At 47.6% G+C, this 21,563-nt stretch overlaps 1 protein-coding gene across 3 annotated transcripts in view; it reads right to left on the reverse strand.

Moving 5' to 3' along the window:
* The window catches only part of ASIC2 (acid sensing ion channel subunit 2), a 1,140,308-nt gene that overhangs the window by 52,571 nt on the left and 1,066,174 nt on the right, over positions 1-21,563 (reverse strand). For all 3 annotated transcript variants that reach the window (XM_050934951.1, XM_050934950.1, XM_050934952.1), the window contains exon 4: positions 2,995-3,145. In XM_050934951.1, the coding sequence (XP_050790908.1) occupies positions 2,995-3,145 (151 nt within the window). The remainder of the gene's footprint in view (positions 1-2,994; positions 3,146-21,563) is intronic.

The following is a 21,563-nucleotide window of genomic DNA, read 5'->3' on the forward strand; positions in this document are numbered from 1 at the left end:
CAGACAGCAAATGTGAAAAATCGGGACAGGGGGTGGGGGGTAATAGAAGCCTATATAAGAAAAAGACCCCAAAATCAAGACTGTCCCTATAAAAGCGGGACATCTGGTCACCCTACTTGCCAGAGTTTTTACTCCCTTCTATTTTCTGCCGTAGGAGTTAACTTCCAATTTTTAAAAGTTTTCTTGTTTAGTTTTTAACTGCCTCTTTTGTTTCCTTGTTTAGCTACAGTGGCTTCCTCTTTTTTGTTTTTGTTTTTGTTTTTGGTCCTCTTAGTATTTTTATGTATTTATTTAGAACTGAATGAAAAGAATCGCCTCTTCCCATGTGGGTTCCAAGACTAGCTGCTCCAAGAAACTGTCATTAATGGTATCTAGAAATATTATCTCTGCATCCTGTCCTGAGGTGACATGTTCCCAGCTAATGTGGAGATATTGGAAATCCCCCATTACTACTGGGTTTTCTATTCTGTAGTCTCTCTAATCCCTCTAAGCATTTCACAGTCCCCAAATTTGTCAGGCAGTCAGTAGTATATTCCTACTGCTATATGCTTATTAGTCAAGCGTGGAATTTCTATCCAGAGAGGTTCTATGGTACAGTTTGATTCATTTAAGGTTTTTACTGTATTTTACTGTATTTGACCCTATGCTTTCTTTAATGGATAGTGCCACTCCATCACCAGTTTGACCTACTGATTTGGTTGGTGTTGGTCCTGCTTTGAGCAGGGAGTTGGACTAGAACCTCCTGAGGTCCCTTCCAACCCTGATCTTCTATGATACTCTGACATTCCGCTATATTTTGCACCCTGGTATTATTGTGTCCCATTAATTATCATCATCCCACCAAGTTTCTGTGACGTGTTTTATAACAATATCCTCATTTAATACCAGACATTCACCTATCTTAGTATTTAGACTTCTTGCATTTGTATACAAGCACAGTTAAAATTTGTCAATAGTTAGTTGACTGACTTCATGTGATGTAACTGTATAGACTCTTTTTCATTTGACCGTTTCTCTTCGGTTCCTATCTGTGTGTTATCATCTTCTATCCTCTCCTCTTTCCCGAGTATGGAGTATCCCCTTTCATAAATCCTCCTCTAAGGAATGTCTCTATCCACACCTGTTGGCTTTCCCCCTGCCCTTAGTTAAAAACTCCTCTACCACCTTTTACATTTTCATGCCAACAATCTGGTTCTGTTTTGGTTTGGGTGGAGCCCATCCTTTCTCCTTTCCCAAAAGATTCCCAAGTTCCTAATAAACCTAAATCCCTTCTCCCAACACCATTGTTGTCCCATCCATGCATTGAGACCCTGAAGTTCTGGCCCTGCTTGTGGAACTGGAAGCATTTCAGAGAATGACACCTTGAGCGCCTAGACTTTAATCTCTTACTCAGCAGCCTAAATTTGGCCTCCAGGACCTCTCTCTTACCGTTCACCTGTGTCACTGCTACCTACATGAACCACGACTGTTGGCTTTCCCCAGTACTGCCCCAAAGTCTGTCTAGATGTCTAAGCGAGATCTGCAACCTTCAGACTCGGCAGGCAATTCACCATGTGGTTCTCCCAGTCCAACAACTATATTTCTAATACAAACCCAACTATCTATATTTCTAACAATCAAATCCCCCCTCACTATTAGCAAATAATACTAGTGCTTCCCTAGTGTTTCCGGGCAGTATTTCCTTCATAGTACTGATGAATTTTAACTGCAAACACACTCTAGGTTTCTGAGATCCTGCAGGAGCCCTGGGTTCAAGAGACAGCAGTAGCCTTGTAGCCTGCTTCGTGTGCATGAACTGAGCCTAAGCCCTCTAGTAGTTTCTAGCCTAAACACCTGCTTCAGGCACCTGGGGTGAAATCCTGGCCCCACTGAAATCAATAGGTGTTTTGGCATTGGCATCAATGTGGGTCAGGAGTCTACCCCGCACCGTAATGACTAGTGGGATTCTATGGATAGGGGCAGGAATATATTAATCTTCCTTGCTAAGCAGAACCAGTCCGCACCTCGGTGTGATGTCCTACAGGCCTGGATTCTGAGCGACAGGCGGACCAGTGAGGTTGGGACAAAGGAAATGTTGGTCTCCAACTTTTGTGCTCCATGCCCGACAGTACAGAGTGGGTGTGGCATAAGGAGCCAGTCCTGCTCCAAGGGGACATTCTGCCAGCTGGGGGTCATGGGAGCCCTCTGGCCAGGACCTCTGCCACATGCTTTAGGCTGGGCAAAATGCCACCCCGTAGCATCTGTACAACAGCCAGGAACTGCCCCTAGGCCAGGCAAACCCATGGGGAGCCAGAGGTGCTGTGTTTCTGGCTGCTTTGTGCCATTTGGAGCAGTACGAAGTAGCCGAGCAGAGCCAGGCCTCAAGGTCCAGGAGGCCAGTGGGGTAAATCGTGTCTCTCTGTCATACAGAGTGGCAGGAAGAGTGAGAGGAAGCAACATAATAATAATGCCTAGCTCTCATCTAGCACTTTCCATCAGTAGATATGAAAGCACTTTGCAAGATGGGGTCAGTATTATTACCCCCATTTTATCACTGGGGAAACTGAGGCATGGGATGGGTACTGACTTGCCCAGGATCACCCAGGAAGTCAGCAGAAGAGCTAGGGGGAGAATTCAACTCTCCCGAGTGCCAGGTCAATGCACATGCCACTAGGCCAGCCTGGCTCCCTTCACAAGCAAGTGCTTTTAAAGATGAACCATTGGCATGTACACAGCCCCTTCCAAGCGCCGAGTTCGATCCTGCAGCCCTGGCTCACAGTGGTGGCTGCAGACATCACCACTGAAATGCAGACACCACCCAGCACCCCGTGGGAGGCACCAGCATAAACCCTTCTGGTCCCGAAAAGTACCTTGGGGAGCCCACCCACCACATCAGGGCTTCCAGGTCCCACCTGAGATGATGTGGCTACTGTCCGACTGCCAAAACAAGAGCCTAAGGCCTCAGCCCATACAGACGCGGTCAAGTCCGTTCCAAGCATCCCCACGCAGACTGACCTGGCATGTGGACCATTTTGCAGTTGCAGTTTTCCACAATGTAGCGAGTTTCACAGTCGATCCTGCAAGCCGTGATACTGTAAACGGGGAAAAAGTCTAACCCCACGTCCGACGAGCGACACTCGCCCCACGGAGGGGGCAGGTAGGTCAGCTGCAAGAGACAGAAAGAGCCGGCTGTTAGGAAATCACAGGCATCAGCCGCAGCGTAGAAGGTGCCTGGGGGAAGATGTGTGAAGCGGAAGCTCTGCTCTTTAACAGATCTTGGTGGAGAGCAAGGTGCTGTGTGTGTGTCTCTCTCGTGTCGGGCCCTTCACGATAGTGGAGCTCCGCTGGGTGAAGGATGAGAGCAGGACTGTAATAGCACAATGGCCGTGTTAAGTGGGGACTGAGCGGGAGGCCGACACAGCAGCTAGACAATGTTAGGAGCATGCACAATCACTGATGGAGATTTGTACTGCTAAAGGGTAGTGGGACTCGGGGATGCCACTCTGCTCTGTCAGGGAAGAGTCCTAAGTGTAGCAACACATCACAAAACAGAACAGGCAGGCAGGAGATGGCAGGCAGATCTTCCTTGCTGTGGTGCAGAAGAAACTGGCAGGTTCTCAGAAAAAGCCACCCAACCAGCCCGACAATATCCCAACAATTTAGTTAGGGGTTGGTCCTGCTTTGAGTGGAGGTTGGACTAGAACCTCCTGAGGTCCCTTCCAGCCCTGATAGTCTATGATTCCCCAAGAATGGTTTGCTTCGGCAATGTCATTTAGCAGTGGGGGAGTGGAGCTGCCTGGGACTCAGGTAAAAGGTGGCGGCCTGTGGTTGCCAAGGTGACTAGAGATTCTTGGTGCCTCGTGTTTTGGGTGCCCAATTTGAGACCTTTTTAGGGTACCCACACTCACTCGTCCCCTTTGACAATGCAGGCCAACAGCCATGCAGCAGTGGGATGAGGTAGGCAAATTCAAACAGCTCCAGACAGGTCCTGAACCCCACGTAGAAGGCACCGGGAGCTGTACTGTAGGGAGGCAGTGTGGCCTAGTGGATAGCGTGTTGGCACAGTTCTCAGCAGGCCTGGATTCTACCTCTGGCCTTGCCACTGCTTTGTTAGGTGACCTTAGACAAGTCACTCTCCCTCACCCACCTGTTCCTTGCGCTTCGGTTTCCCCATCTGTGACCTGGGGATAATGATTCTCCCCTGCTCTGAGACCAAGGAATGGTTGAACTCTCTCCCAGCCAGCCGTTGTTATTATTCCCACCAGAGAGTACAGGTCTGTTATTCTGAAAGTGCCCAGCGAGTCTGAGTGTCTCAGCTTTTGGGGTAAGACAAGTCGGGTCTGATTCACCGAGGCGCTGAGCCCCTGCAGCTGCCACTGATATCGCGCAGCGCCAGGGGTCCCCACAGCTCCTGAGAGCGGCAGGCATGCCAAAGCAGGCGACAAAGAATTCAGGTTCCCAGAATCACTGGGTGCTTTTAAAACTCCAGGCCGATCTCTTGGGGATTTGCAGCCCAGCCTGCTTATAAAACAGCCTCTTTCTGACACTGGTTTTGCATGAAATTAACCAGCTTGCCAGTGTCTTCAGGAAAATGGTTTTTTGAGGGGAGGCTGTTTCTCTCCAGCTCAGGGGCCAAGCCTCTCTCTGGGGCTGTAACAGACTCACATGCTCGGTGGATCAGGCACAAGAGGACCCTGTGGGCACACTCAGCAGTGGGCTACAGCTCATGTGTCCTGCTGTTTTCAGGGCTGGCTCCAGGGTTTTTGCCACCTCAAGCAGTGAAAAGGAAAAAAAAAAAAAGGCCACGATCGTGATCTGCAGCTCTACTGCCGCTGCTGCAGTCTTTGGTGGCAATTCGGCGGCTGGTCCTTCACTCCGAGAGGGAATGAGGGACCCGCCGCCGAAGAGTCGGACGTGCCACCCTCACCGTTGGCCGCCCCAAGCAGGTGCTTGCTGGGCTAGTACCTGGAGCCAGCTCTGGCTGTGTTTAATGGAGTGACTCCTCCCCACCAGGCCTTCTGTCACTGGGACCTTCCCATCTAGAGTGACCAGATTTTCAAAGTGAAAAATGGACGGTTGTCCCTGGGGCGTGTGGGAGTGGGGAACAGAGCAGCAGCAGGGGATAGTTTAGGTGGACAGTCAACCAACACCCTCCATTCCTTTACCCTTCTTCTGTGGATCTGACTCTGTAGAGGAAGGGCTGGGGACTTATGGGGAGGGTGGTCTGACTGGGATTGTGCCTCTCTGTTTTCTGGCAAGCAGCCTGTTTTGTCTCACTCTGTCTGGGGTTCTCGTGTGTTATCATTCTGATTTCTGAGAAATAAAGTTGTGTTGTTCTGTGAAACATAGCAAGTCTCTTGCGCAGTAAATAACCACAGGCCCACTAGTTCCGCAGCATCATCTGGCTTTGTTAACTCACTAAACGGATTGCCTCTTGGGAGAGCAGTCTGTAGTGCAGTGGTCCCCAACCTTTTTCGTCTGGTGGGTGCCAGATGGTGAGCCACAGAGGGCAGTGGTGGCAGAGGAGCATCCACCGAAATTCCACCGACAAGCGGTAACGTCAATAGGCGTTGCCGCCGGCACCACGTTGGGGACCTCTGTTGTAGTGTTTAGGTCCAATTCCTGGATGGGCTAAATTCCTGACAAAATCCTTCCTGTAGCCATAAAGAGCCAGGTAAGTTTTAAAATGAATCTTTACTCATCATCACGACAATCTCTCTGGACAACAGTTAATGTTTCTTGTACAGCATCTGTGAGATGGAAGGCAACTCCTGTGCTTTCAGGATTTTGTGTCATGAGAAATTACAGATAGTACTTCAAGGGGAAATTCATGCATTGCAGTAAGTTGACAGATTCTCTCAGGCGGTTATAAATTTTATGGCTCTGTGTGGATCGGAAAATGCACAGGCAGGGCCCTGCTTGGGAGAGGAGAGTGCCCATGGTATAGAATATGCCCAGAGGTCAGGACTGCACAGGTCTTGAAAGAAGGAGCATATTTTGGAGCGTTTGAAGCCCATAAAACCCATTTCCCAAGTGCTTTCTGGCATGCAGCTGCTTTAGATTTTGATGAAAATGTTCCCGTTTCTGCCCCTTTGGCTGATAGCCGTGCTAGGGATCAGACGGTGACTGCAATTGGACTGTGCAACCCAGTCAGTTTCAGCGGTGTGGATTTCACCTACATCTTGTGCTGCTTTTTCCTCCTGGCTGTTTGCAACTGCAGCAAGAGCTCTGTGGATCCATACACTTTTTTGGGGGCCGTCACTCTTCCCTGCTCACCTCCAATCCAAGGTTGTCCTGACAGGTTCAGCAATACTGTTTAATGCCCTAACCTAGCAAAGCACAGAACATCCTCAATTCCAATGGGATCTGAGGTTGCTCAGGACTTTGAAGGAGGCACTCAGCATGACCCAGCGGAAAGCCCTGAATAGGGTCTGACTCATTCCCCATGTCCATTATGAACCTCACATTGGATTCAAGACTAGATTATTTTCCACAGTTCTTCATGAAGTTACGTTTCAGAGCACAGCTGGACAACCCAAAGCCTGGGGAATTTCAGGGGCTACTAGGACCATGTTGACTGCTACTCTTTAATTTGGTGTCATGAGCAAGTATCTCAGTGGTGGCAGAACAAGGAGCAATGATCTCAAGTGGCAGTGGGGGAGGTCTAGGTTGGATATTAGGAAACACTATTTCACTAGGAGGGTGGTGAAGCACTGGAATGGGTTACCTAGGGAGGTGGTCGAATCTCCTTCCTTACAGTTTTTAAGGTCAGGCTTGACAAAGCCCTGGCTGGGATGATTTAGTTGCGAATTGGCCCTGCTTTGAGCAGGGGGTGGGACTAGATGACCTCCTGAGGTCCCTTCCAACCCTGATAGTCTATGATTCTATCCTGACTGAGGCACTTTCCCTAGACGTACTGGCCCAATTCCGATCTCAGTTCTAGTGGTTCATCTATTAGTTATTTACTTATGGGCTCACCATCGTAGCAACTGAGCACCTGTGAGGGCAGCACTATTATCCCCAGTTAGTAGATGGGGAAACTGAGGCACAGAGCGGCATAATGACTTGTTCAAGATTATGCTGCAAGTCAGTGGCAGAGCTGCAAAGCGCACACAGCTCTCCGGACTTCCAGATCATCCTTTATTGAGTTCTTTTTCCCTGCTGCCCCCTGAGCTCTTTGCTCTGTGCACAGAGAACAGCACACCAGGGGAATGCCAGAGGTGGGAGGAGGGAGAAGCCATGTCCAACAGGATGCTTGGCTGCTCAATTCAGTTGCTCCTAGTAGCATGAGGCCAGTAGGGTAGTGAAACGCCCACAGGCTGCAGCGGCTGCAATCTTTGGCCAGGACTCTGAACACCTGTAAGAGATTTGCAAACTTTGGCAGCTGCGTGGGTGATCCCTGGCCCTGGCCTGCAGGAAATGGGGCCATTACGGAAGCTGATGAGCACAGAGAGGGGTAAAGTATAAAGGGCTCACAGCAGAGAAGAGCTGGAATGAAATTCTCTTTGTGAAAAACCCTGTGAACCGAGGAAACAAGCCTGAAACACTGAAGCAGCCACGAAGGACAGGGAAATGGAACTGCTGGAAAAGCTTTACCAACTGGAACGGGAGTCAGTGCATTTTTTCAAGGCAGCTGGGAAAGTGAAGGACCCAGGTGGGGCAGACCTTGGCCAGCTCTGCAATGCATCCCTGCCTTGCCCTGTAGTTCGCGGACCTGCACAAACACAGCTCCTCCAGTGTACCTCACTTGAGACTCACAGCCCTTCCCGGCTGCTTCAGGCTCTTTGAGCAGCCCTGGCCAACCCCCTACCTAACTAAGAGGTGATTCCGGGCTAGGTTCCAGCAGATTTTGGTGAGCAAATCGATTTTCCCATTTGAGCTAATGCAGGATTTGAACCCATGATTCTGGCTGTAAAAGAGCAGTACGTAAAACCCATATACTACCGAGGTCCCTCTTTAGAGAGCCTCTTTCATAGGTGGATAACAATGTATAGCAGCAAAAAACGACTTTATTTTAGGGCAGGTGGAATTTTAGGCTATCGGAGCATGTTTTCATCCTTTAGCTTCTCTCTCTCTGCTAATCCGTCTCCCCTGCCAGCGTGTCTCTGGAGAAGGCCCAGCACACTTCTGAAAGCTCAAACACTGGAAATAATCAATAATAAGAACTCGACAGCACTGCAGCTAAAGATCTATCACTTTTGAGGAGGGTAGCTCTTTAGTTCCACTTGCAATCTATAGATCGGGAAGAAACGATAAAGCCATTGCTCATAAAGTCTGTGGATGACACAAAAATTGGTGGAGTGGTAAATGCTGATAAGGTCAGGCCACTTTCACAGAGCGATCTCCCTCACTTGGTAAGGTGGGCTCACTTGAACAAAACACGCTTTAATGCAGGCCATGCAGGGACAACCGTCTAAGAACAAAGAATGTAGGTTACACTTACGAGATCATGGAATCACAGGACTGGAAGGGACCTCGAGAGATCATCTAGTCCAGTCCCCTGCTCTCATGGCAGGACTAAGAATTATCTAGACCATCCCTGACAGGTGTTTGTCTAACCTGCTCTTAAAAATCCCCAGTGACGGAGATTCTACAACCTCTCTAGGCAATTTATTCCAGTGCTTAACCAGCCTGACAGTTAGGAAGTTTTTCCTAATGTCCAACCTAAACCTCCCTTGCTGCAATTTAAGCCCATTGCTTCTTGTCCTGTCCTCAGAGGTTAAGGACAATTCTTCTCCATCCTCCTTGTAACAACCTTTTATGCACTTGAAAACAGTTATCATGTCCCCTCTCAGTCTTCTCTTCTCCAGATGGCGGGGGAGGGGCTGCATTTTGGAAAGCAGTGAGACCCGGTTTGCACTTTTGTCAGCCAGGGGTGTGAACCAAGCCAGCACGACAAGGAAGACAAGCCCCCCAGTGTAGAGGCAGCTATGCTGACAGTAGAGTTCTTCTGGTGGCGTAGGTAATGTCATTCAGGGAAGCGGCATTCCCATCAGCAGAAAAACGCCACGCGTTGGCGTATGCTGCGTCTACACTAGCGGGTTGTGCCCGCAGAGACTCTGTAGCCTGATGCTGAGAGATGTAAGGTTCCTCATGGAAACCAATTGAAAGTGAGCTCCTGTGCAGGACGGTGGCTTAGGAAGCTGACTTGATCTTTGGGTTTCTAAACAAAGTAATGTAGATGAGGAGCAGGGAGGTGGTGTTAGCTCTGTATAAGGCATTAGCGAGGCCATTACCGGATCCTGCCCCCAGTTCTGGCTTCCACACTTTGAAAAGGATGTTGACAAACTTGAAAAGGTTGAGAGAAAAGCTACAAGAGTGATCTGTGGTCTGGGACAGCTGCCTTCCAGGGAGAGATGAAAGAAGCTCCATTTATTTCCTTTATCCAAGAGAAGGTGGAGAGGTCTTTCGGTCACAGTGTGTAAGTACCTCCATGGCGGAAGGATCTCTGATAGTAGATGGCTCTTTACTTTAGCAGACAAAGGCAGAACAAAAGACAATGATTGGAAGCTGAAGCCAGACGAATTCAGACTGGAAATATGCGAGGCTAATCAATGACTGGAACAACTTGTCAAGTTACAATCTGTGCCTTATTTCTACCTTCTGATTTCTCTCTCCAGATTCCCCACTGGGACTCTGCAGCAATGGAAAGAAAGCCCAGCCCCAGGGAATCCATCCTGAGTTTGATGCAGAGCCCAGGGCATGCTGGGATAGCGCTTTGCTAGTTTAACTAGTGCTGTTTGCACAGGATACCTATTCAATGCAGCCATGATAACAAAGTTCAGCATGATGGGCCTCATTGTGGGCTCTCAGCGACTTGATTTAAGGAGCCCTCCAGGACCCAGAGATGCACGGCTTAGCGCTCATGGGTTGCTCGACAGCCGCAAAGTGAATTTTAACCACCTTTGTTAATACATTTAATTAGGGACATTAAATGGGTTCAGTAAAAGTCTTTCTGGGTCTCCACGGCAAATCTGAACAAAGCCAAAGGACTGCAGTCCTCAAATCCAGCTCTTCAGATCAATGCCTCCTTCGTGCAATGTGACAGCCTGGGATTTGGCTTATTAAGAAGCCGGCTCAGGCACTGCCCAGTCCTGCTATTTTTGCTCAGTTCCTATAAAACTCTCAATATATCAATGGCAATTTTTCAAGAACTGAGCGCAAGCCACAGAACCCAGCCCAGGCTGTATTACAAGTCTCCTGTTGCAACAGTCGAATACTGTCGCGTAGCAGAGAGAGAACTGCTGGTACCAGCATGTTGACAATTCCCATCTAATCGCTTTATTTTCATTTCCAGACTGTTCAGTCTCATGCCAGAGGTGCTGGGATAAATGTGTACAGCGAGGGTGCTGAGATCCATTGACCCAAACGGCAAACCCTGTATATGATGGAAACCACTTCAAGCCAGGGGGTGCAGCAGCCCCTCCAGCACTCCTAGTTCCAGCACCTATGTCTCATGCACACCCCATAAATTACTGAGTGGAAGAAAGAACTTGTGTCACCTGGAGTTCGTGAGACATACAGAAGAGGAAAAGGGAAATCTAATGACGATTGATTGCCACATGGAGGTAGGTAAACCAAGTAAAGGTCAACTCTGAAATAACATTGTCTCAAGGAGCGGTGCCTCTGAAGAATTCCCTCTTTCTTCTCCCAGTTCTACATGCAAAAATGACACAATAAGAAAATGGCTCCTTCTTCCTCAACAGATCCAGCTGCAGAACATGGTCTCGGGTACTGGCTTAGACAAAACAGCACCCGCACGCGGAATAACATCACTTTCAGAGCATCAACATACTGAGTACGCCCAAAACTGCTTAGCTTACTTAGGCCCCATCTCAGCCAGAGGTGACACGTTTCCTTCTGGGTTATCAGCCTTTTTGGTGCCATGCTGGGGCAGGGAAAATCGTTGTGTTCTCTGTTTGTACTGTGCATGGCACAACGGGTGCTGGTCGATGACCGGGGCATCTAAGTACAACTGCAATATAATACCTAAATAACAATAATAAAGTATTAATTATTATTATCATTATTTTATTATTATTTACTATGCCCTGAGCAGACCACAGATGTGCGAAAAACAAAACTCACTTCATTCAGCCCATAAAATGTTTCTATTTCAGAGCCTAGGACACAGTAGAGGCAGAATAGTTTTAGCGCCTGGTTCCCGTGGCCATATCCAGGGCCAGTTCCAGGGTTTTTGCTGCCCCAAGCAGCAGAAAAACAAAAAAAGCTGCAACTGTGATAGGCAGCAGCTACGCTTTCTTCTTCCGCGGCAATTTGGCAGCAGGTCCTTCCCGCTGAAGAGCTAGACATGCTGCTCCTTCCCCTTGGCAGCCCCAAGCACCTGCTTGCTGTGCTGGTGCCTAGAGCCGGCCCTGGCCATATCTACTTTACCCTTCTCATGTCTGGTGCCTCGCAATGTTTATCATCTCTCACATCTACTTTTAACCACTTTGCAGTGTTCTGGGATAGACAGCATTACACAATGCATTACACAAGCGACCACAGTTTTGACATGGCTTTGCTTCAAACACAGACTAGTTCTTGCTGGCGCAGTGTATCGGTTGATGGAGGAAAGCTTTTTAAGGGATAATATTAATCACATTCTTCTTCTTTTTTAAAGGAACACACGGCAATGGGCCTGCAGCCCTGAGTCTTCGTTCTAGTGTGCTGCTTTTAAGCACTTTCCTACATCTCCAAAAATACCAGATGTAGGCGAGAGAAACGACACAGTGGAAGCCGGATGCAGACTCTGTTGAGTCAGAAACTGCCACTATACAATCCATCAGGCACAGGCATTGGGTACTTGTAACAGATTTCTTATGAGTTCAGAGGAGGGATAATAGCCTTGTGATGGAGGACTCAGGAAACCTGGCTTTGAGTTCTGTCTCTGCCCCAGGCATCTTGGGTGAGGCTTGTTACAGACTTAGCCAGCCAGGTTTGGGGGCTTAGAAAGCAATGGGAATTTTCAAAGCAGACTGAAAATTGGCTCTTAGTACCGTGCGCCCAAATGGTCTGTGTGCTCCTAGCTGGGGAGCTTCGGGACTTCTCCGTTATGGGAGGATCTCCAGTGTTGCTATTCGCCTCGAGTGGAATTTTCAACTCTGCTCCCATTGAACTCAGCAGTAAAATTGGTTTCACTGGACGGGAGCGATCCAAGGGCCCGGCGCTTTTGGCAATGCTGTGCCTGGTTCAAATGTCACAGCCTCTCCCAAGGTAAATCAGTCCTCCCATGGGCTGTTTGGGGCCTGCTGGGACAACACGACAATGTCCTGAGAACCCTGATTTGTGGAAGAGCCTCGGGAACACACAAGGAGAGGCAGGGATTGCTCAGGGTTTTTTCCAAGTGCTGTCGCAAGAGCTTTTCCTGTTCTGTGCTTCAGTTTTACAGCCACGGAGTAAAAAGCAGCAGAGGCTGAGGAAGGATGGTCCAATGTTGAGGAAGCTACCCTGGGACTTGGGAAACCGGGGTCTGACACTCAATCTGCCATAGAGTGCTTGGGTGCCCTTGCCCAAATCACTTAGCTGCTCCCTGTCTTCCATAAAAGGGTTAGTGGCAGGGGCATACTGTGCTTGTGTGCACAGATACCATAAAAACTGTCAGGTGCTCAGACACTGCAGCAATGGGGGCCTTAGAAGAGAGAGCAGGTCTGAAATCCACTTAGCCAATGGCAGCTACCTAAAGGCTACTAGAGCCCTCCCAAGCCTCTGAAAACACGAGCCTTAACCGCTCAGTGCCTCATTGGTTAAAGTGGGAGAATAGCCCTGACTGTGCTTATGGGGTGGGGGGTTGTAAGGGTAAACCCACAGGTGAGGTGCTCAGATACTATGGGAATGAGCCCCACAAAAAAGTCCATCAATGAACACATTTACCTGTGCTTCAGGTATGGGGCATTCTCTGCACAGAAACATAGAGGCATCAGGGTTATTACTGCAGGTAGCTCGCCTCCTTGATGGGTAATGGATTGTTTCCCAGTCATTTCGTTCTTTAACAAGCTGATGGAGGTTGTATAGGGTTAGCCTGCATGGCTTGTTGGCTGTGCTAGGGATTGAAAACTAGCTTAATACCACCATCTACAATCAAGACGTCTTCATCCCTCAGGACCTCTCTCAGCTTCAGCACCTCTCCAGGCCCCAGCTACGCTCTAAGAAGACTGTGAGGCCCGTCTCTCACCACCACCATACACAAGATCGTCCCCAAGCCGCGGCGCCAGGACAGCAAAGGAGCCGGTGTTCTGTAGCTCCATGTGTGCATGCTGATCCTGATCCCAAGTCTACTGACCTTTTGGGGCCTCTCCCATGGGCTTCTGATCAGTCCTTAACCACCTTTCTGCAGCACACACTGGTGCCTGTGTTAGGAGTCCTTCCCTCAGCTCAGATCAGCATCCCCCTTGTAGTGAGCAGCAGGGCAGCCATGGTTGCGTCTCTTTAATATCAACGCCACACTCCCCAAATTCCTTCTGGAGTCACCAAGTCCTGGGACATGGAAGTAGATCGGCAGCACATGGGCGGAGGGGGAGCTGAGATTCAACCCGTGTGGCAAAATGCACGTCTGAAGGAGCGATTTAAAGTGCTTGTACTCATGGGCGGCTTCTGCATTCGCCACAGCCTCTGTGGGGAGAAGGCAGGAGGCCAGTGCAGGCAGCAAGGATGTTAGGATCCTGCGTTCAGAATGGGATGGAGGATAATGGTCCCATTATTCTAAACTGTGCTATCCAGGATGGGCTCTAGTACGGGGCTCTGTTACAGACATGGTGGGTCGGTCTACACAGCAATGTAGACGTTGGCTTGCAGGGCTCGGGCTCTGGGGTTGTTTCTTTGCTGTGTAGACATCTGGGCTTGGGCTGGAGCCCAGGGTCTAGGACCCTGCAGGGTGGGAGGGTCCCAGAACTCAGCACCAGCCTGAGCCCAGGAGTCTCCACAGCAATGAAACAGCCCCGGAGCCTGAGCCTGAGTCAGCTGTGCCGGGCCAGGCGCGGGTTTTTCTTTGCTATGTAGACAGACCCACTGTCTCAGAAAGAACGTTGCAGAAGCAGGTAGAGCCCAGAGAAGGGTATTGGAAACTAGCCATGGGGGGCTGGGAGGGGGACAGATGGCTATAACAGGAGAGACTACAATGACAAGGACTATTAATCAGGAAAAGAGATGGGGGAGAAGAGGTGGGAGAAGGGTAAAGGGAATCCCTGGGATAAACCTCTGGAATTACTTTGATAAGTGAACAGTCAGCTGGGACTCTGCTGGGTCCTGACTCCTTGAAGCCTGGATCACACATGCTGTGGTGTGTCCTGCTCCCATGGCTCCTCCATCCCCTGCTCTGCTGGCTTGTGTCCCCTATCTGCCCCCCCCAATTACAAGAGAGTCCCCAGCCCTCCTACGTCTCCAGGCTCCCTCTCCCCACAGTTGCTCTGGATCTCAGCAGGAAGAAGGGATGGCCCACCCGGAAGAGTTACCTCCAGCTATGATGCCCATTTGGGAGCTGCTGTGCTAAATGCCTCAGGCGTTTTAAAAGACCTTCCCCATCCACATGGATAGGCAGGGGCGTCTCTAGCTTTTTTTGCCACCCCAAGCACGACAGTCAGGCAGCCTTCAGTGGCTTGCCTGTGGAAGGCCCCGGTCCTGAGGATTCAGCAACGCACCTGCGGGAGGTCCGCTGGTCCTGCGGCTTTGGTGTACCCGCTGCCGAATTGCCGCCGAATCCACGGGACCGGCGGACCTCCTACACGCCCTCGCAGAGACTGGCAGGGCACCCCCGCAGCTTGCCAACCGAGGCACGTGCTTGGAGCGCTGTGCCTGGAGCTGCCGCTGAGGATAGGTGTGGAAGGGGGGTATCAGAGAGGAAGCAAAAGGAGAGTCAGCCTCACATCTACCAAGCAGGCACACAGCTTCGGGAGGCCCACTGCACCCCACTTGGCTTAGGGGATCTTTTGCCTCTGCTCTTGCATCAGGGCTCCTTCCCCACTCTGAACTCTGGGGTACGGATGTGGGGACCCACATTAAAGACTCCCTAAGCTTATTTCTACCAGCTTAGGTTCAAAACTTCCCCAAGGCACAAATCCTTCTTTGTCCTTGGACGGTATTGCTGCCACCACTGAGTGATTTAAACAAACATCCAGGGAGGGGCCACTTGGAGCCCTACCTTCCCCAAATATCCCCCCAAGTCCCTTTCCTGGGGAGGCTTGAGAATAATATCCTCACCAATTGGTTAGCAATGTGAGCACAGACCAAACCTTTGGGTTTTTAGGACACTAACAACCAATCAGGTTCTTGAAAGAAGAACTTCATTATAAACAAAGAAAATAAAAGAAGCACCTCTGTAAAATCAGGATGGAAGGTAAGTTTACAGAGTAATAAAAAGATTTAAAACACAGAGGATTCCCCTCTAGGCTCAACTTCAAAGTTACAAAACAGGAATAAACCTCCCTCTTGGCATAGAGAAAATTCACAAGCTAAAACAAAAGATAATCCAATGCATTTCCTTGCTTACTTACAATTTCTGTAATTTTAGATGTATCATTTTAGTGGGAGCTGGATTACCTGCTTGGTCTCTCTCTTTGTCTCAAGAGGGAACACACAGAGAATGCAAACAAATCCTCCCCCACTCCCTTCCAATTTGAAAGTATCTTTTTCCTTATTGGTCCTTTTGGTCAGGTGCCAAGCAGGTTATTTGAGCTTCTTAACCCCTTACAGGTAAAGGAGGGATTTTACGCTACCTATAGCTGTATGTTTATGATACCTTGGCATGGGGATTTTCACCCGTTCTGCCTGGCACAGTGACTCAGGCCTTTGTTGTTTCCTAGTGGTAGATTTTTAAGGCCGGTTGTGATCACATGGTCTGACTTCCACCATAATACCCAGCTCTTGCATAACGTTTTTCATTCATCCCTCTGAAAGTGCTTTACAGAAGCAGTCAGTATCATGATCCCCAGATAGGGAAACTGGAGGCACCAAAAAGTGATGGGTCATCCAGTAAAAGATGTGGGAATAGAACGCAGCTCCTCTGAGTATCAGCCTACAGCTCCGTCTAGCAGACCACACTGCCCCTGAGCAAACAGACCTCTTGTATTAATGGAGATGGAATAAATGGTCCAAAGGTGTTAATAGAACCTAGTCCTGTCCAACATTAAACAGTGTTAAAAACGGTCTGGGGTTTGGTATACAGGGACCTCAGTCTGCTTAACAGCATCAGCAACACTCCATTAAAAATCCCTTTCAACCTCTTATTGAAGATACAGAAAAGAAGGAAAAACAGCTAACACACTGTACCTGTAAATTATTCAGTAAGACTTCAGGGTGGTAGCCGTGTTAGTCTGTATCCTTTCCCTTCAGCTGGGGAGAGTTTTAGAAGGAAACCCACCCGCCCATGTCCGACTGTCTTTTGGAGGTGGTGTAAAGCCGGTAATAACAGTTCTTTCAGGGAAAGGAGAAGTTAGTTGAGATGGAGGTGATGGTGATGCTGCTCTTGTTAAAGTCCAATCCCAAGACATTCCCAGTGGTGTTTGGGATTTAGCTGGAGCCAGTAGGTGTGGTGATGTCATCTGGGTCCCTCTCTCTGGCCCGGTCTGGTCAGGCCATTTCCCAGGATTAGAAAGACAAAGACCTGGGATCCGGGAGATGGGGGGGGACCATGATAGCAAAGCGCGTTTCAGCATTCTTTGTCTGCTTTCTCCAAAGACACTTTTTTTAAGGATCCAAAAAGGGAGGGGTGGGTGGAACAGCCTGTCCCCTTATCATTTTGTCCACCGATTAGGCCTAATATTTGACAGATCAATTTTAGTTTCTTAATTTCAAGTTCCACTTTTTTTTTTAAAACCATGCATGATTTTAACATAGGTCTTAAATTATATCAACGGGGCTTTTCATTTAGACTAAACATTGCTTTGTCTAGCTGTTTTGCATTTGTTTATAACATGTATTGTTAAAAACAGCTTAAGTTACTTTCATTAACATGTGTATTATAAGGTTTTATAAACTTCTAGATGCATTTTACATTTAACTTTTTACAATTTGGGTAATTTTATAGGGCCAGTTATTAAAGAAGCCCCACTGTCTCTCCATTCTGCACCAGCCAGAGCTTTTGAGTTGTCTTTATAGAATCACAGACTCATAGACTTTAAGGACGGAAGGGACCATTATGATCGTTTAGTTTGACTTCCTGCACAACACAGGCCACAGAATCTCACCCACCCATTCCTGTATCAACCCCCTAACCTATGTCTGAGCTATTAAAGTCCTCAAATCGTGGTTTAAAGACTTCAAGGTGTAGAGAATCTTCCAGCAAGTGATCCGTGCCCCATGCTGCAGAGGAAGGCAAAAACCCCCAGGGCCTTTGCCAATCTGCCATGGAGGAAAATTCCTTCCCAACCCCAAATATGGCGATCAGCTAAACCCTGAGCATGTGGGCAAGATTCACCAGCCAGACACCCAGGTGATTCCACAGCAGAGATTTTCAGCCAGGGCTTCTACATGGAGCCCATCACTTCTTTCTGAGCTCCACCTAAAGCAAATCTCTTAGAAAGAGCTGCAGTCTTGATTTAAAGACCCCAAGCGATGGCGAATCAACCACATCCCTTGGAAAGCTGCTCCAGCGATTAGTTACCCTCCCGGTTAAAAATGTGCAGCTTATTTCCAGCTGGAGTTTTTCTCGCTTTGGGTACAGCTACCAGTGATGACCACTCATAGGCTGCAGCTGCTACAGAATGTGGGGCTCTCTCTGCCCAGTGCATCTAATTGTAAAGAGCTGCTACTCCAATGCATAACAACCAGCAGTGACTCCAAAGCCACTTTAGGTATAATTCAATATCCAGTGATCGATTGATCTTTAATGGCTCCAGTGCGACAGCTGATGTTCTCTCAGCACAGGCACCTGGATTTTAGCATCTAAGGGCTTGTCTACATGACCACTTAAATCAGTGTAAGTTATGTCGCTCACGGGTGTGAAAAAACCACCCCCTGAGCAACGTAAGTTACGTCAACTTAGAGCAGTGTCTACACCATGCACAGCGTCTGCCTCTCGTTGAGATGGAGAAGTTATGTCGACAGGAGAGTCCTTGCCCGTCAACTTAATGCATCCTCACCAGACATGCTAAAATCAGTTGATTTAGCGCGGTGGTGAAGACAAGGCTCTAACAGAGCAGTGGTGAATGGTTGGCTAGTGCAAAATCTGGTTGATCTTCTATCTGTGCTCTGGGATAAATATGTGGAAAATTTGGAGGGTGGGGAAGAGGGAAGCATTACTAGGAAGGGCCTCTCTGTAGGGAAGTCCCAGCAGAGCGAGCACCAGGGAGGACCAACGTGGAAGGCTGTTGGTCTCAGGCAGCGAGAAGAGGACATGAAAACCCTGATTGAACAGAGAAACTGTTGCCGTTTCCTGCCTGATGGAGAGAACTGGGACATATTTGTTTAATCAGAGCTTCCCCTTCCTCACATGTAAAATGTCTTTTCAACCAAAATCAAAATTTTCGCAATTTTCTTTTTGGTAGAAATTTTCTGGTTTGAGTTTTCAGATTTTGGGGGTTTTGAAAACAGAAAAATCTTGACTGAAAACAATTCTTTAAAAGTGAAAAATGTTCTGTTTCAGGTTTTCATCAAAAATCTTTGTTTTAGTGGGAAACTTAAAAACCATTTTTAACTTCCTACCATAAATACCAGTCATTTTAAAAACAGCTCTACTGGTGGGATCTGGAAATGTAACGTTGGGCTCTGAACATGTTTTGCTACATATTGTACTGTCATACATTTATTACTAGAGTTGTCCAGTGATTAAAAAAAATTAATCGTGATTAATCATGCGATTAATAATGCTGTTAAACAATAATATAATAACATTTATTTAAATCTTTTTGGATGTTTTCTACATTTTCAAATACATTGATTTCAATTACAACAGAGAATACAAAAGGTAGAGTGCTCACTTTATATTTATTTTTATTACAAATATTCACGCTGTAAAAAAAATAGTATTTTTCACTTTCCCCATTACAAGTACTGCAGTGCAATCTCTTTATCATGAAAGTTGAACTTACAAATGTAGAATTATGTACCAAAAAACCTGCATTCAAAAATAAAACAGTCTAAAACTTTAGAGCCTACAAGTCCACTCAATCCTACTCCTTGTTCAGCCAATCACTCAGACAAGTTTGGTTACATTTGTCAGAGATAATGCTGCCTGTGTCTTGTATACAAAGTCATCTGAAAGTGAGAACAGGCATTCTCATGGCCCTGTTGTAGCCAGTGTCACAAGATATTTGCGCTAAAGATTCATATGTCCCTGCATGCTCCAACCCATTCCAGAGGACATGCATCCATGCTGATGATGGGTTCTGCTCGATAACAATCCAAAGCAGAGCAGACCGATGCATTTTCATTTTCATCATCTGAGTCAGATGTCACCAGCAGAAGATTGATTTTATTTTTTGGTGGTTTAGGTTCTTTAGTTTCTGCATCGGAGTGTTGCTCTTTTAAGACTTCTGAAAGCATGCTCCACACTTCATCCCTCTCAGATTTGGAAGGCACTTCAGATTCTTAAACCTTGGGTTGAATGCTATATCTATCCTTAGAAATCTCACATTGGTACCTTCTTTGTGTTTTTTCAAATCTGCAGTGAAAGTGTTCTTAAAATGAACAACGTGCTGAGTCATCATCCGAGACTGCTATAACCTGAAATATATGGCAAAATGTGGGTAAAACAGAGCAGGGGACATACAATTCTCCCCCAAGGAGTTCAGTTACAAATTTAATTAATGCATTCTTTATTTTTTTAACGAGTGTCATCAGCAAGGAAGCATGTCCTCTGGAATGGTGGCCGAAGCACGAAGTTGGCATACAAATGTTTAGCACATCTGGCACATAAAAACTTTGCAATGCTGGCTACAAAAGTGCCATGTGAAAGTCTTCTCACTTTCAGTTGACATTGTAAATAGGAAGAAGGCAGCATTATCTCCTGTAAATGTAAACAAACTGGTTTCTCTTAGCGACTGGCTGCACAAGAAGTAGGACTGAGTGGACTTGTAGGCTGTAAAGTTTTACATTGTTTTGTTTTTGAGAGCAGTTAAGTTACAAAAAATCTAGATCTGTAAGTTGCACTTTCACGATAAAGAAATTGCACTATGGTACCTGTATGAGGTGAATTGAAAAATACGATTTCTTTTTTACTTTGCAAACATTTGTAATAAAAATAATATAAAGTGAGTGGTATATATTTTATATTCTGTGTTGTAACTGAAATCAGTATATTTGAAAATGTACAAAAACATCCAAAAATATTTAATATATTTCAATTGGGATGCTATTGTTTAACAATGCAATTAAAACTGTGGGTAGTAGTGATTAATTTTTGAAATTATGATTAATTTTCATGAGTTAATTGCATGAGTTAATTGCCATTAATCACCAGCCCTATTTATTATATATTTTTGGTGCCATATCTGGGCTTGAGACATTCAGGTTCTCAATAGAAGAGATCAAACCCCCTTGCTCTCCTGCAGCTTTCTCAGTCAGCGTGAGAACTAGGATACAGACAGATTCCCCTGCCTCTGCTTCTCTGTATGGAGACCTTAGCTAACAGGACATCCTGCCCTAGCAGAAAGGATGAGCTCGGTGACTTCACCAGACTTTTCCACCTCGATTCCTAGCATTCCAAGATTTGTCCCTATTGTGTCCTAGAAATCAGTGTGTCTGGCATCAAAACTAAGTGCAAAACCCTCCATTATGGGCTGATTTCCAGAGAAGCCGGACACCGTCACCTCCCATTGACCTCTGGACACTCCATATCCCTGAAATCCAGACCAAGAAGCAGATCAGAGAGAAGCAGCTCTGGGATAAGAGAAGCGGGCCTACCTAAGCCCTCAGGGCAAGGGCTGTGTGTTTGGACAGCAGGCAGCACAATGGGGTCCTTGTCGCTAGGTGCTGCTATAATCCAGATACTGTTAATTATCATAAGAGCACCCAAGTGGTTCTTGAGGCTGGACGAGGGGTCTGAGGCAGCCTGGTGGAGCAAGCAGAGGGCTGGGTGCCTGACTGGGAGGGTAAAGAGCTGGGTTCTGTTCCTCATTCTGCCATAGACTCACCTGTGATCTGATCCTCTAAAGACCATCCTGGGGGCAGAGCTCTTTTGAGAATCTGACCTTGGGCCCACTCTGTGCCTCAGTTTCTCTGCCAGTGGCGTGTGGAGGGTATCAACATTGTGATGCATTTGCAGAGCTATCAGGGATTATGCTGGAGAGGTGCCAAGCGTTGTTCGGCACCAACGTAAACACATGCAGGGAAGAAACTGGCTGAGGAAAGCCTGCTGACAGCCCAGGGCTGCCCGTTCAACTGGAGAGGGAGTCCCCAGCAGCCGAGGCTCTTACGCAGTGTGCTGTGTTATATTCTGCACTAATGTCTGTTTCGTGCGGTCAGTGAGACCCTGAGTGATATAAAGCCATCGGTAATAATGCTGTTACTTTCCCTTCAGCAGCACTCCCCCTTCCTTCCCCTTCCCTGCGAGCATCTGATGGATACGGTGGGCAACGCAAGTGCTCCAATAACAGTATGTGTTAGGTTTTAAAGAGCCTGGAGACCCCCCGTCTGCAGAAGTAACTGTGGCT

This window comes from Gopherus flavomarginatus, chromosome 25 (assembly GCF_025201925.1).
Source record: "Gopherus flavomarginatus isolate rGopFla2 chromosome 25, rGopFla2.mat.asm, whole genome shotgun sequence".
Taxonomy (NCBI): Eukaryota; Metazoa; Chordata; order Testudines; family Testudinidae; genus Gopherus; species Gopherus flavomarginatus.